Source organism: Octopus bimaculoides, chromosome 6 (assembly GCF_001194135.2).
Source record: "Octopus bimaculoides isolate UCB-OBI-ISO-001 chromosome 6, ASM119413v2, whole genome shotgun sequence".
NCBI classification, from domain to species: Eukaryota; Metazoa; Mollusca; class Cephalopoda; order Octopoda; family Octopodidae; genus Octopus; species Octopus bimaculoides.
Window position 1 is genome coordinate 76,684,848 of NC_068986.1, and position 16,999 is coordinate 76,701,846.

The 16,999-nt window shown below is 33.5% G+C and overlaps 1 protein-coding gene across 3 annotated transcripts in view; it reads left to right on the forward strand.

The window, feature by feature from the left end:
- LOC106873811 (breakpoint cluster region protein) overlaps nt 1-16,999 on the forward strand; it is a 54,835-nt gene that overhangs the window by 10,723 nt on the left and 27,113 nt on the right. For all 3 annotated transcript variants that reach the window (XM_014921323.2, XM_052968885.1, XM_052968884.1), the window contains exons 3-7: nt 871-978; nt 4,881-5,005; nt 7,511-7,590; nt 10,705-10,784; nt 14,743-14,811. In XM_014921323.2, the coding sequence (XP_014776809.2) occupies nt 871-978; nt 4,881-5,005; nt 7,511-7,590; nt 10,705-10,784; nt 14,743-14,811 (462 nt within the window). The remainder of the gene's footprint in view (nt 1-870; nt 979-4,880; nt 5,006-7,510; nt 7,591-10,704; nt 10,785-14,742; nt 14,812-16,999) is intronic.

The window sequence follows — 16,999 nt, forward strand, 5'->3', positions numbered from 1 at the left end:
ATATATATAATATATATATATATATATATATATATATAATATATAATATATATATATATATATATATAATATATATAGAATGAAATTTCTGTTGAGTGGGACTTTAAGTTTTGCCTGACTGCTTATTCAGCTGATCAAGTTGAAGCTGTTAGATGAGACTTACAGTCTGTTCCAGTTAACACAAATTTGATTTCATTCCATAGTTTATCTCACAGTTGTCTTAGTTGTGTGCATAACAAATTATATCTTTGATTTTGTTCCATAGTTATAGATTTATATATGCAAGCTGGTATCAAGATAATAGTTGAATTTACAGAATCAGCAAAGCATCAGACAACATGCCATGTGAATTTTTTTCTGGCTCTTTATATTGTAGGTTAAAATCTCACTGGGGTCAAATTTGCTCTCATCTTTCCAAGGTCAATAAAATAAAGTATTAGTCAAGTACAGGATCACTGGTATCAACTAACCCCTTCCCCTCAAAATTCTTGGCTTTGTATCTTGAAACAATTATTATAGATGTATTAATGATAAAAGTGTGTTACTATATTTTATTTCAAGCCCTCCTTCATCTGTGATCAAATTCTTTTTTCTGTTCTTCCACCTGCAGTTGGTAAAATAAGCATCAAAAATAATACACAGGAGAGTATGTAATGCCTCTTTAAAATTTTGGTTTTGTATGGAATCATAAAAAAAAAATTTAAATAGCCTACAGCAAACATTGAAAAATACTTATTCTGTAGTAACAGGTGATGCATTGAAAATTTTGCAAAATGATTTCATGTCTTAAAATGGATGAAAAGACTAATCATTTGAACAAAAATAGTAGTACAGAAAATACTTCATTTTTCTTCTATAATCTATTTGCAGGAATTGTTACGGTTCACTCCAAAATCTCATCCAGATTATGACATTTTGTCAGGAACATGGCGGATTACACAACATAATTTAAACGACTCTTCCATTCATGCTGATCAGGTTTGTGATAACTTATTTCGTTACATTGTCATGTATTATTTATAATTATAACAAACCTCTTTTTATTCATTTCTTGATAATAACTGACATCAAACATGACAGCTGTTATCTGCTGTAAGATGATAGATTAAATATCTTGAAGCTATTATTAGTTTGCAGTATCCATATGACTGCTTCTGCAAATGGAATAAAGTTTAAAATTAGCTGCAGTATATGGAAAAAAGAGAAACAAAAAACATCTTTAGATCAATATTAAAATTGCTTCCTAAGTTTACATTACATGCAATCTTGGGATACTATTGCAACAACTGATCAAAAATAGTGATCGTTAGATACTAGATTAAATATTTAATCAATAATTTTTCTTTTTTTTTCTGGATGGTCTAGTAATTTTCAACTATTCTGCTTTTTGCACTAGGCTTCGAATTTTAACTAATCCACCATCCCCTTTTTTTCTACGTTAAATAAAAACAGTCATTTTGGATGAAACTTCAGATTAAAAACTCTGAAATGATCTTAGAAACTAAAATTGTGAGGTAAAAAACTGAAGTGGAAAAATGTTTCAACTAAAACTGAAACAATTAAGAATTCCCATAAATTTGATTTGAATTGATAAAAAAATTTAACTTATTTCTTTAAATTCTGAATTCAGTTCAAATTTTAAACTCTCATTTTTAGTTTCAATGTATGTAAATATTTGTCACATCAAATTCAACATCCAACCTGAAAAAATAGATAAATGAATAAATAAGCAAATAACAAAAAAGCCCCAATTCCCCACTCACATTTAACCAGAATTCTCATCCCTAGTTTCTTCATGATTTTCTGTTATTTTGAATATAAGTATTAGTAAAAAGGAACATCATTTTAGATAGGATTTATAGAAATATTTTTTTTATGTTCAGTATCTATTACTTTGGTCTTAATGTTTTTATATGAAGGCACATGGCGCAGTGGTTTGAGCACCGGGCTCACAATCATGTGGTAATGAATTTGATTCCCAGACTAGGATGTGTGTTGTGTTTTTGAGCAAGGCACTTTATTTCATGTTGCTCCAGTTCACTCAGCCATAGAAATGAGATACGACATCACTGGTGCCAAGCTGTATTGGCCTTTGCCTTTCCCTTGGATAACATCAGTGGTGTGGTGAGAGGAAGCTGGTATGCATGAGTGACTGCTGGTCTTTCATAAACAAACCTTCCCAGACTTGTACCTCAGAAGATAACTCTCTAGGTGCAATCCCATATTTTTATGTAAGTTAACCTGGAGAAAAGGAGGTAATTTACATGACCTTTGAATGTCATCCAGGCAGTGAAATTGGTGTGTAGTATGGTCAACCTGAACATCTGTAGGCCACCTTAGACTGGTGAGAGTGATGCAGCCAATGTCTAAACTGAACATGTATTGGTCGCCCTGGACTGGTTGAACTGAACTCATGTGGTTGATGTCCAGTCTGAACATCTGCAGTTAAAATGGGAGCAAGGAGAGAATAGAGGTTCTGGTCTGGACACTTAACCTTCAGCCAAACCCTAACAGAGTGAACTTTTATTAAAGGCACACAAGAACCCAGTGGCAATGTTAAACTGGATAATATGTAAGGCCTACCACCAGCCAACAAACTTTACAAAGATGTTTTATTGTGATACCAACACTGAACAGCTTCTTCTACCTCACTAAGAATTATCTCCAGCCCTAACCTTTTGGTCCTGATTTATTTGTTTGTAATTTGGAATTAACATGTCACCTAGGTAGGTTGTTTATGCCATAACTTTAAGAGCCACAGCTGTAACTTCCATCTACCATCCACATCAATTAAGTAAAAGTCTTAATCAAAATAATCAATTCTGACCAAGAAATGACCATATTTGCTAAGTATTTTTCATAGATTCCAAATAACTCTAGGACCATTGGCATGTATATCTATTTTTATTAATTTATCATTTTCAATAGCTTATTTAATTTCCTGAATAGAAGTAAACTGTTTCCTTCCAGTAGAAAAGTTTTCTTGTGCTTTATTTTTATTTATTTGATAAATACCATTGATAATGTTGCCTTTAAACAAAAAATGACTTAGTGTTCTACTTAAAATGTAGATAAAAATTGTTTTTAGATGTTACTATTTTTATTGACTTGTTTGGGAATATTGTCTACTTTAAGTGGTTATATTTCTGATCAAGAAATGGCCATATTGCTAAGTATTACAAATTCAACTCTGAAACTATTGACAAGCATATTTATTTAGTTATCATTTTCAATAGATTATTTAATTTCCTGGAAATATATAAATTATTTCCTTCCTGTAAAAAAGTTAATACCATAAAACTATAAGTAGTTATATTTCTACTTTTCATCTTAGCTACAATGTATCATGTGTGGTTTGCAAGCATATTTCAAATAGAATTTTTAAAAGAAGTGTTTATCTTCAGTATATAATTGTAAAAAAAAAAAAAAAAACTTCTTTGCATGCAATATTTAGGACAAAGAAATTATTTTATTTTTATGCATAAATACATATAAGTTGATACTTTTTTTTAGATGCTGCTTCTATCTTTTTAGCAAAATAAAATAGTATTTGTAAATTCTAATCTCTCTTTCCAGTTCCACCTCATCCACTCCCACTAGCTCATATATAATGCATGATAGTCATGAATCTTCTTCACCAACAACAAACTATTCTTGTCTCTACTATCATTCTTGAAGCCCTCAAGACACCTCACATAAAGGTGTCTCCCTTTCAACTCTTCTTTCTCAGTAAAGGAATCTCTTTAGTTTTATGAGTCACAAAACAACCTCACTAGTACTGATGCCTTGGAAAAAGTACTCTGTCTACTCAGTAAAGTTTTAGTATTAGAAAGGGCATCCAACCATAGAAGCCATGTCCAAATTGAGGCACTGGAAAAAAAGATGTGGTTCTCTGCTCTGTTAGATCTTATTTGAACTGTCCAGTCCATGCTAACATAGAAAGCAGATGTGAAAAAATAATGATGATGATAATGATGGCAACAACAATGATGTCTATATATTGTGAATTAAAACATCAAGAATTTGAACAGATTTTAAGTATTTATAGAAATAACCTCAAAAAATCACAACTAAATGAGAATTATTCTTAGACCATATATTGTTACACCATAGCTGTCACAAGCAAGTCAGTATGACATGATAGCTTGTACCTTTCTTTCACTAATCGGTTTTCAGTCTCTATGTAGTTGTGAGCAAAAATAGACACTCCCTTAACCCTTTCACCTTTGATCCAGCAGAATAAGTTAAATATGAGCATTGAAGGGAGAGAGGGTTTCACTAGCTCTCAACTGAGTATACTGGACTAACATAAAATGAATGTTTTTGCTTGATCATGCAACATGCATCCTACAATCCAGGAATTGAGCCTCTAACCTTAAGATAATGATCTTAATATAGAAAATTGTAGAGCCATTTGATAAAGTTATTTTCTATAATGTCAAATCCTTTATCATCATCATTTTGATGTCCACTTTTCCATGCTTGCATTGTTTGGACAGAATTTATTGAGGCAGATTTTCTATGGCTGGATGCCCTTCCTGCCACTAACCCTTACCTATTTCCAAGCAATTTAATGTTTCCCCATAGTCAGACATGTTTTCACAGTATGTTAGAAATAAATTACATTCTTTTACAACATTATGCAATGTCAAGACAAGGAGACACACACATATAAATGTCAAGCTTATTTCAGTTTCTGTCTACTAAATCCACTCTCTAGTCTTTGGTCAACCTGGGGCTAGAGTAGAAGACATCTACCCAAAGTGCCACACATTGGGACTGTACCCCAAACCTTGTGGTTGGGAAGCAAACTTCTTAACCACACAGCCACATCTGCACCTTTATTAAAATCTAAATTATTTCTAACAAATATATTACAGGTAGAGAACGACCATTATCTTCTGAAGGCTGAACATCTTGTTGAATTGCTCAGTAATAATGCCAGGAAACTACGTTGTTTCTTTCTGTTTAGTGATGTGATTGTTTGTACCAAACAAAAGTTCTAGTAAGTAATATTCTTTTTTTCTTATATTTATTTAATATTGTAATTGATGATCAGGTTTCCAATAGACCAATTACTGGGTCACAGTATTTCTATATTTCTGACCATGAGAATGATAAGGAAGAGTCATTAAGACCATACAGAACAATTAGCAGTAGGGATTTTGTTTAAAAGGCATTGGTTTTCTAGATTTCTCTTCTTCCTCTTATATATATATATATATATATACACATATTTGTGTATTAAGGCTACCATTGGTTTCATGTTAAGAAAATATCTAATATCTTAACTATTTTTCAAGCTGAACACATGGAGATTCCTCCATGTGATCAGCTTGAGAAATTGTTGAAATATTAAGATATTTTCTTAACAATAAGCCAATGGTAACCTTAAAATACACAAATAAAAAGTTTTTACCCATGTGATGTTCAACACTCATTCTCATTGTTGAACATTTACACACACACACACTTATGGAAACTACCAAGAGCTTAAATAAAATGGAGATGCCAATTCACATATATAAAACATTCTTGGCTTCTAGGTCAATTAATTAATTACTAGTGTGTTAACAGCATATTGTTTCAATGTTATACTATACAAGAGACCATAATCATAACTTAGTTAACACTGTGTAATAGACAAATGTTAACAGTTTGTTTTTACATGTAAGAGTACAACAAATTCGTGGTGGTGGTGGTGGATGTCCTTGACAGCACTGAACAACATGAAATCCCCTTGTTGGTAAATGTACAACTTTTATCATACACTAACCTGTAGATAGACAAAAAAAAGTGGATACTCAGTCACTGATGAAATCCTAATGCAGAATTGAAACAAGTCTGGCTGATCCCTTTTTTTCTGTCCAGATATTTGCAAGCATTGACTCATGAGATGAAATGGTACATAATAGTGTTGTTTACTTTCATAAATTGATAAAGTGTTAAATAGATAGGAGTGGCTGTGTGGTAAGTAGCTAGCTTACCAATCACATGGTCCCGGGTTCAGTCCCACTGCGTGGCATCTTGGGCAAGTGTCTTCTACTATAGCCTCGGGCCGACCAAAGCCTTGTGAGTGGATTTGGTAGATGGAAACTGAAAGAAGCCCGTCGTATATATGTATATATATATATGTATGTGTGTGTGTATGTTTGTATGTGTGTGTTTGTCCCCCCAACATCGCTTGACAACCAATGCTGGTATGTTTATGTCCCCGTAACTTAGCAGTTCGGCAAAAGAGATCGATAGAATAAGTACTAGGCTTCTAAAGAATAAGTCCTGGGGTCGATTTGCTCGACTAAAAGGCGGTGCTCCAGCATGGCCGCAGTCAAAAGACTGAAACAAGTAAAAGAGTAAAAGAGTATTCTTTTATTCTTTTACTTGTTTCAGTCATTTGACTGTGGCCATGCTGGAGCACCACCCTGAAAGTTTTTAGTCAAGCAAATTGACCCTAGGACTTATTTTTTTAAAGCCTAGTACTTATTCTATCAGTCTTTTTTGCTGAACCACTAAGTTACAGGGATGTAAACACACCAAGACCAGTTGTCAAGCTGTGATGGTGGGGGGAGGGGCAAACACAGACACAAAGACACACACACATAGATATATACATATATATGATGGACTTCTTTCAGTTTTTGTCTACGAAATCCACTCACAAAGCTTTGGTCAGCCTGAGGCTATAGTAGAAGACACTTGTCCAAGACGCCGCACAATGAGACTGAAGCTAGAACCTTGTGGTTGTGAAGCAGGTTTGTTACCATACAGTCACGCATACAAATACTATATGTAGGGCATGAGACATTTTGACAGGGCTGTTTTAGTATCCCTGATTCAACACTGACTTATTTGGCATTCAACATTTTAATGTTTCTCTCATTCTCCTCCTCTTCTTCTCCCTTCTCTCTCTCTGTTTATGTGTATGAGCATATTTCTCTTTATGTATATGAGGAGAGGGAAAGTGTTTATATCAATTGCATTCAATTGATAAATTATAATGTCTTTCATTCTCTCTATCTGTATGAGTATATTTTTGCTTTTGCACATGCATGCTTGTGTGTTTCTCTCCAATGCCAAAAAGTTCTGTTACAAAAATAGGTTCAGTATCGTGAATTTTATATATGTATATATAAATCCAATACAAGGAAAATAGGTTCCTCTTATAGGGATGAAAACATCCAATTTTTCACTGGCTTAACTATCTAATACCCAATTTAGTAGAGAAAAACTTTGTGAGTAAGAACATGAATTTTTATAATTTTAATATGTGTAAGAATCGAAACAATTGTATGTAATTTGTATTTAGTTTTTATTATTTATTATATTATTATAAGAATATAATATAATATAATATAACGTTAATAAATTAAAATTTTTGAATTGACAATTGTATATCTCCATGCTGATGATAATGTTGATTTAGTGATGATAATGTCGATTTAGTGGTGGTGGTAGTGATAGTTTTGATGTCAGTAATGATGAGCATGATGAATCCATTTATATCTTTCAGTCAAAAAGATTCATTCGATGTTAAATGGTTCATTCCAATATACAAGCTTGAATTTCATTCCAGTACAGACCATAGAGCAGGTAAATATTCTTCACATTTGCTTTATTTGTAGGAGAAAATCTTTGTTGCATGTCTTCTTATTGCCTGCAATGGTTTGTTTTTTCCTCACTAATTGATTTACAATCTAATTTCATATCTTTTAACCATGTTTTGTGTCCTATTGTATAACTATTTGTCATCAGTTTTAATTATCTTGTCTCCCATAACTTTAAGCTTTTAACATTCAAAATTATTCTGTCACATGTAATGCTTATTCATTCATATTGTTTTGAATTAAGCATGGATTATCTTGTAGCTTCAAGATTTCGATGATTTGACAGTTTATTTTTATAATGACATAGTAGGATAGGTGTGGGAGGCAAGATCTTGTCAGTTTCAACATAAAACAGATAGAACATTTTGGTTTGATATAGTCAGTTTAAATGCTAAAGGGTTAACCTATTTGCCTATTCTCTAATCTATTTACCTATTTTCTCACTCCATTTAACTAATCTCCCTTTCTATTTCCCTTTTTTTTTCCAAATCTGTTTACGTGTTCACCAATTTACCTATCCACCAGTCTATTTGCCTATTCATTAATCTAATTACCTATTCATCAGTCTAGCTATTCACTAATCTATTTACTTATTTGCCAATATATTTATCTATTCTCTCACTCTTTTTACTTATCCTAGTCTCTAGGTCCAGTGTAAAGGGGCAAATGTTTTTGTAATATTTGGTGAATAAGAGATAGGTCTCACCCCGTTCATTTTAAAACTTACTTTTTATTTAGAGTTCAATATATCCAATAATACACGATGAATGCCATGGGCCACTGAATTGTTGGGACATCACTGAATACTTCTTAATTTCGTGTAGTGTATCTAGGACAAACATTGCAAGTCAACAAAATGCTTGTCAATGTTTATAACACAGTTGCCATTGACACTGCCAATAACATTAGTTACTACAAAGAATTGTGTCAGTTCTATGTTACCTCTTCATAGTTAGGCAGAGTAGGTCATTTCAGAGCTAAAAATGTTGGTCATTGACACAAAATATTGCTAGTGACAAGATATAAATTGTTGATCTCTTGGTTAGTCACCCAGTAATCAAGCTTCACTCTCTATGCTTGCCATCAAATGATGATATAATGCTAAAACAATATTTCTCTTTAATCTAATTTCTCATTTTTTTTTCTTTAATCTTATGAATCAGTTGTTTTAATCCCATTCCCTTTCTTTCCTACTTATATCAACCCCTCTCTCTCATCTTCAACTTTGTCAGTTTATTAACTGTTTTCCTTCTACTTCCTGTCTTTTCTTTTTATTTTAATCAGTTTTGTCATTCCCTTGTGAAGTTGACTTGTAACCTGATTGTCTCACATCTGATCCTTAAAACTTCTCCCCCCAACTTTTCCATTCCAGTTTCTTTCTTTGTTGTTTATTTACTCATCCCCCAAAATCATAATCCCTCCTCACTCTGTGTGTGTGTGTGTGTGTGTGTAGCAGCATCATTCCTGTAAAAGTGTAATAAATATAATAAATATGTACTTTACAAAAGTATTGAATAATCCTTCAGGTTAATGTAAAATTGTTTTTATTTTAACTCAGTATTAAAAAACAAAGGCTGTGTGATAAGCTTGTTTCCCAACTACATGGTTCAGTCCCACTGCATGGCACCTTGGCCAAGGCCAACTAAAGCCTTGTGGGTGGATTTGGTAGACAGAAACTGAAAGAAGCCAATCTTGACTGGTATTTTATTTTATCATTCCCAGAAGGATCAAAAGCAAAGTTGTCCTTGGCAAGATTTTAAATCAGAATGTAAGAAGCTAGAAGACAAGGCATTTTTGTCCAACATTCTACAATAATATAATCTAGGAAATATAATTATTTAGTAATGTTTATATGCCAACAGAATCTCGTTTCGAGCGAGATCGTTGCCAGTGCCCCTGGACTGGCTCTTGTGTGGGTGGCACATAAAATACACCATTTTGAGCGTGGCCGTTGCCAGTACCGCCTGACTGGCCTTCATGCCGGTGGCACGTAAAAGCACCCACTACACTCTCTGAGTGGTTGGCGTTAGGAAGGGCATCCAGCTATAAAAACTCTGCCAAATCAGATTGAAGCCTGGTGTAGCCATCTGGTTTCACCAGTCCTCAGTCAAATCGTCCAACCCATGCTAGCATGGAAAGTGGATGTTAAACGATGATGATGATGATGAATGTGGCATACGTGTATCACATAAGGCTAGAGATGGTAGTGATGACCTCCTTTGCAAATGCTATATGGACACAAACTGTGTTTCGATAGCCAGCTGGAAAAGATGCTTTCCTGGGGCTAAAACAACAGTAACATCGTCCTTTATAGGACTGCCACACTCTGTTGGCATATAAACATTACTATCCGATACTGTTACTGTATATCTCTCGCTCAGAAATTTAAAACAAATATAAATATTATTCTAATAAATATCAATTTTGTTCTAGACCAACGATATAAAGTTCTCAGCTTTCACTAGGGAAGCCCTGTCTCATTCATATACTAGATCAGAAAAGTACAGTGGTTCATATGTTGCTTGTGTTATTGCCATAGGAAAACCTCATGGAAGATTCATTTGCCAGGTGAAGAAAAAGTTTGTAAAACAACATCTTGACTCCTCTCCCACTCCATTTTTCTTCAATAACATAGAACAGCCCAAGTCATACATATAAGTAAATATATTGTATAATCAAACCATTCTTTCTCACTGATAGTACAGTGGTATCAAAAATTCATGAGTATTTGATAAAATTAACATTTAATTTCAACAGTATATTTTTCCATATGTACACACAAAATATATCAGATTGTCTCTCTCTTTCTCTCTCTCTCTCTCTCTCTCTCTCTCTCTCTCTCTCTCTCTCTCTCTCTCTCTCTCTCTCACTCTCTCTCTCTCTCTCTCACTCTCTCACACACACACACACATGCACGCACAGCAAGGTGGTTGGTTGGCCTGCAGGCTCAGGTGTTGAAGATGGACCAGTTCTCTGTAGCTTGTGACAATTTTAACCTCACAACATATACAAAAGAGACTGGTATATAAACCGTCTTTTCACTTACATCAACTACTCTTCTATATAATTCCTCTTAAAACTTTCTATTTCTTCATTGCAGATACAAATTATAAGTTTACAGAAACCATCGACGAATTAAAGAAAAGAATGAGCAGTATAGAAACAGAATTACGAAACAGAGTAAGTTCAGATTCCACAGTCTTGTTTTTGTTTTTAAACCAAGATAAACAAGTTACAAATGAATATTCATAAAGTCCTGATAGATTAGCTATAGAATTTGGTATAATCAGGAATGTAAGAAAGTGGGTGATGATCTGCTTTAGTTATTAGTCCATAGAAAAATTCCAGTAAGAGTTCAGATGCTTTGGTCTCTTCTTTCTCGCAGTCTTCCTTACTCTCCAGCAAAGTGTGACATAGCAAAGACTGACTTTATTCTTCAGTTTCTCAATAACTACCAAGCTTTTACAAAGCTCATACACACATACATCTAAGATCACATAACATGAAATATTGCCTGATTGATTGTTATGAAATCACTTACAGACATACTCTAACCTCTGGCCCACAGACATGATGGTGTCTCCTCTCTATGCCTTCCATGCTGCTACAATGACCTCTGTGCCTCCAAGTCAGCTGATCTTGTGTCACCTCCATTCGAGCACTCCCAATTCACTCATGTTGTCTCCTATCGTAATGTCTGTTCATAGATCTCACATCAACCATTACACATAATTCTTTCATTGGTTACTATTATTTTGGAACATCCATCTCCACTGTTAATTAGGTCACCTACATAACAAAAGCCATTAACTACTTCTAGTGAGCCTTCCAGGCATTTGAGGAAATCTGTTTCATGTGCATTCTTAGTGCTTACTGCTCCTGAGCATCTACCATATACAAAGTCTATCTTCTCTATTAGCCTGCCTGTGACCACACATCTTTCATGTGTCCATTGTTTACATTGAGTACATCATATGGAATGTCTATCTACTTCCTTTCTGCATATCAAGCATCATCATTTCATCAATAATAGCAGAGTACTGTCTTCTTTCCTATTTACTAAAACTTTAGTATTTGCTAAGTTCACTTTCAGACCTCTCAATTCTACATTTGCTTATACATCTGTAATTTGTTCTCTTATTCTACTATGGATTTAGTTACGAGAACTAGGGGATCTAGGTTTTTTCATTCACAAAATATGCATTTTTTTAAAAGGAAGTAAAAAATCTGAAAATTGGCTATAATAATGTAGCCTTCCAGTCTCATTGCTTTGAATGTATGATGTTGCAGAGAAAAAAGTTACAGAGGTTTAAAAATTGTAAAAACTGTGTATTTATAGACAATAGTGAGACAGAAATTTGCTGCGTTTAGCAGAGCAGTGTCAACTTTAAGGTTGTACCCTGTGAAATTTATAGTTTAGCATCTGACCTGTTCATTGTAGCTTTCTAAATAAACAGAAATATCTAATAAAATCAACATGTATCATCTTACTGTTTCTTTTGCTTCTTCATTAATTGTTTGATTTTATTACTTTTTTAAATTTGTTATATTAATATATTTGTCTTCATGTGTTTACTTCATGCGTATTTCAGTATTATGTATACCTGTCATGTATTTGTGTACATCATTAATATATAAGTGCATGTGGATGTATGTATTCATATATAAGTTTATATGTACATTTATGCATTCATTTGTGTGTGTGTGTGAAGGGTGTGTCTGTCTCCAAAACTCCAAAGTTGAGTAATGTTTTCATGCTTGGATTTGTAAACTACAAGAATAAGACTGGTCAACAAAGAATTTGTCCCAAAGAAAAGAATACCTGTATCTTATACGTTTTTTCATGCAGAATTCAAAAATAATGTCAAATTATCTATATCACCCACAGTTTCTCTGTTCCATTATATCCTACTTAGTTCCTGTTACATGGGCTAAATTCCAGTTAAGCTGTTGAAATGTGAAGCTAATGGTTTAAGAAATACTCCTAATTTAAATTTTTATGAACAGAATTAACCTAGTGAAATCGTAAATCCAGCTAGCTGAGTCAATGAGTCCCAAAAATATATGAAATGAAAAATATATAAAAATATTAACACAGAGAAGCACAGAAAAGTATGCAATATACTAACATAAGAAAAATTAAAGCAAAACACGCAGGTGAAGAGAATCTTGTGGTGTGAAGAATCAAATGTGAAAAATCAATGTAGACAACAGTGAACCACAACACAGTGTGCGGTTGTCATGGTAACAAGCTGCTAATGCCATGCTGTCTAGTGATTGGCCAAAATTACCCAAATTTCCCAACTTTGATTCCAAATAACATCAGATTCTTTAATTTACAAGATAAAGTAATTAGTTGATCGTAATCAAAATTCAAAGTTGCATCAATGCACCAAAATTGAAAGCAATCTGATCAAAATTAAGTGGGGTTCATTTTGCAAATGAGAAAGACTAGGTCATCAGTATATAGGAATTCTCATAGACAGCTGATCTTAAACTCTTCTGTTATATCCTGGAGGACAATGATTAATAGGAGACTGAAGATTGAACCTTGGTAGCCCCCTACTTGTATGCTAAATTTGTTGCTGTACTCATTGCTAACTCACACCTTGCTGTCTGTGCCTATATACGTGATTTGACGGCAGTCACAAGTTGCTCATTTACCCCTAGTTTTTATAGCAGTCACTAGATTACTAAGTGTAGAAGCTTGTCAGAAGTCTTTCACAGGTCACCATATGCTAAGTGCAGTGGCTTATGTCTAGCTGAATACTTCATACTTCTTCTACAGTTGTCTCACTGAGAAGAGGGTATTAGTAACATTACTTCTTGGCACCAGCCCAAGTTGTTCCTCATCTAAGCTAAATCTTTTTCTAATCAATTACAGTGTGACTCATTCAATAACTTTCATAACCTGGTTCATCAATTTGATACCACTGTAGTTTTCTCTCTCCACTGCTTATCATTTGCCTTTGTAGTAGTTGACAATGCGACTGTTACACCAATCATTGGGCATGATATCTTCCTGCATTAGCTAAGTGATTTCGTGTATCATTAGCATGTGACCTATACCTTGCCAGATATTTTCAGCTTAACTATAGTTAATATCCAGTTGTCTTCTATACCTTCCTATCCTTAAAAAGCTTGTTCCTCTGTTGGGTCTACTTGATTGAGACCCTCCTTTTCCCTATAAATTCTCCTCATTCAACAGCCTTTCATAATAGCGCTTCCATATCTCTTTCTTTACATGATTACTTAGGATAAATGTCATACTATCATTCTGCATACACTCCTCCCCAATGACTTATCAGTTTCTCTAGTACACTAATAGGCACAAGCATGGGTATGTGGTTAAGAAGTTCACTTCCCAGCTCTGTGGTTTAAGGTTCAGTCCTACCATGCAGCACTTAGAGCAAATGTCTTCTACAAAATAAAGCCTTGTAGATGGATTTAGTGGAAGTAAACTGAAAGAAGCCCCTTGTATGTATGTGTTGGGGTATGTATTTGTGCTTCCTTGTCTTGACATTGTATGCTTATTGTAAATGAATGTCACTGTCATACAAGTGGTGTCTTTCATTTGCAATCTTCCATGAAATCATGTCCAGCTGTTATGCTGTTCATTGATCAAAGGAGTGGAACTAACATTACCTTACTTAGAAATATGTGAGAGTTGGTGAACAGAAGGACATCCAGCTGTAGAAAATCTGCCTCAACAAAATTTTTTATGACCCATGTAAGCATGGAAAAAAGTGAACATTAAAATAATGATGATGATGACTGTCATGCAATGATGAACATCTCATGTGCTTTATTATCTATAGTAGAACCTCTTAATTTCTGGTTCAACTATAGTTAAATACATCTGACATTCTACCTTCTAGCTACTTTGTTTTGCTCTTTGCTTCTTCCTCTCTTCTAGTCTTTTTAAGCCTGTCTCGTAGCTTTTATGGGTCTACCTGCAATTTTTAATTATAATCTTTATTATGAAATGTAAACACATTTTTTATTTCTCTTTCTGAGGAGAAAAATATTAGGGTTGTTCTGTTCAGACGAGTTTTATTTTGTTTGTATATTTTAAAGATTTCACAAGAAAGATGGTATTATGTTTATAAAAATATTTCTTCTGTTTCTTTTCTTATAGAAATTGAAATTCTCTTCAAAAGTCTCAGATCGAACGACAGAGAAATTGACAAAAAAGCTGATCGAACATGTAAGTGGAATATATTATATTTGTTATATTGTCTATGTGTTTATGAGAGTTTAAACTGTTACATAGCTGAAAAAATATTTATCAAAGTAGGACACACAGTAATCACTTGAATAGCCAATCTTGTAGTACAGAAAAGGATCATATCTAATTATTGGTGTAGCAGTATCATCATTAACTGCTTCAAGGACAAAAATGTTCAAGAAATAATTAACTACAGAGAGCTAAGTTATGAAAGTAACTGAAAGTATTATAGTACCAAGTAAGGCAACCATGGAATTCTTAGCTAAGAGCACACCTAATATTTGTTGACCTAGAGAAGGCCTTTGATAGGTATATACTCGGTTGACAAGTAGTTGATAAGAAAGTTTACCAGGTGCAGATGAATGGTTTGTGAGAGTTGCGTAAACCATCTACAGAGATTTTGTTAGCAAAGTGAGAGTTAACAAGAAATTTAGCAAGGAATATAACTTGTGGTTAGGTGTTCATTTTCTACCATGGCTTTGGGTTAACCAAAGCCTTGTGAATGAAATTTGGTAGATAGAAAGTGTGTGGAAGATTGTTGAAGAAATCGATCCTATTCTTGAGTAGCAGACTTAATCCATAACCTAGTTTTACACCACTGCTTAATCCTTAGGTAACTTTAACAGAATCTATTCATGCTATGCTGTCAGTCTAAGGATAACTTCTTTCCACTAGTTACAGATTTCATGAAAATAGTCATGGGCACTGTCCCTCTATTGAAAATATCTTGAATTTCTGATTTCCTGAAATGATATGTTGCTTCTAAGATACTTCATTGTTTTACTTTAAAACATTATAAAACTGACTGAGAACATTTGATGACTGCCAATGACAATAATAAAATAAAACCCTAAGCAAGCTTGACTGGCTCTCTAAGGAAGAAGAAGAAAAAAAATGCCATCCTATCAAATGATTGTATACTGTCTGACATACCTGGAGTATTCCTTCACAAATCTGCTGTATTCTTTTTCAATATTTTCTCTATCATTGATTCTCTTATATTGTCTTATTTTCAGCTAGTAGTCAATCCCAAAAGGGTTATGTTACAAAACAGTGTGTGATGTGTCAACTGTCAAAAAGTAATGATTTTTCTGAACCAAATACTTTAAAGTATAATTGTTAGCTATTACTTTTATCATTTCTTTAGTCTAAATATAGTTAGGTTCTTATTTTAGCTAGAACTCACTGTTGCTTGTGAGTTTAATATATCAAGTTTTTTCTGATGTGAATGTTTCAGAGTAATTTGTTGAGTTGTTGATGTTGTTATGTTGTAGTTGTTGTAAGTTAAATTTTACTTAAATATATATAAAAAAATTAATGATTAGAACAATTAAAGTTTAATTAACTAATTCCAGTTGAGAAAAAAATCAAACAAAACAGTGAATTGAAATTGATCAAAAATGGAATAAAGTCAGGGGGAAGCGTATCTGATCTTCAAAAGTATGGGGACAACTATGGACTGATTAGATCACCTCAGTGTGTCTAACCAAGGCTGCAGTTCTTTGAATGACAGGAAAGATATATATATATATATATATATATATATATATATATATATATATATATATATATTAGCATACAAATATTATATTGGCATATACATGTACATATGTGTGTGAGAGTGCGTGTATAGATAGATAGATAGATAGATAGGTAGATAGATATGTATGTATGTATGTATAAACATAAATAGGATTTTTGTAAATGAGCCTAGGTATGCTTGAGTAGACAAGAATGTATGTATTTGATTAAAGTGTTTAATATAATTTCCAGTTGTATCAATGTTATGCTTTTAGATTTACATTTTGAATGGAGGTGTTGATGGTAGCAGCTGTTGTTCACACAAAGGTTTTTCTATAGTCAAGTGATTGATTTCTTATTATTTATATTTTAGATGTTTCAGTCATTAGGCTGTAGCTATTCTGGGATATTGCCTTGAAGGGTTTAGTCAAAGAAATCAATCCCAGGACTTACTTTTTAAGTCTGGTACTTATTCTACTGGTCCCTTTTGCTGAACTGCTAAATTATGAGAATATAAACAAATAGGTGGTGGTGGGTGACAAACACAACACATACACAGACGTACTCATACACACACACACACACACACACACACACACACACACACACACACACACACACACACACACACACACACACACACACA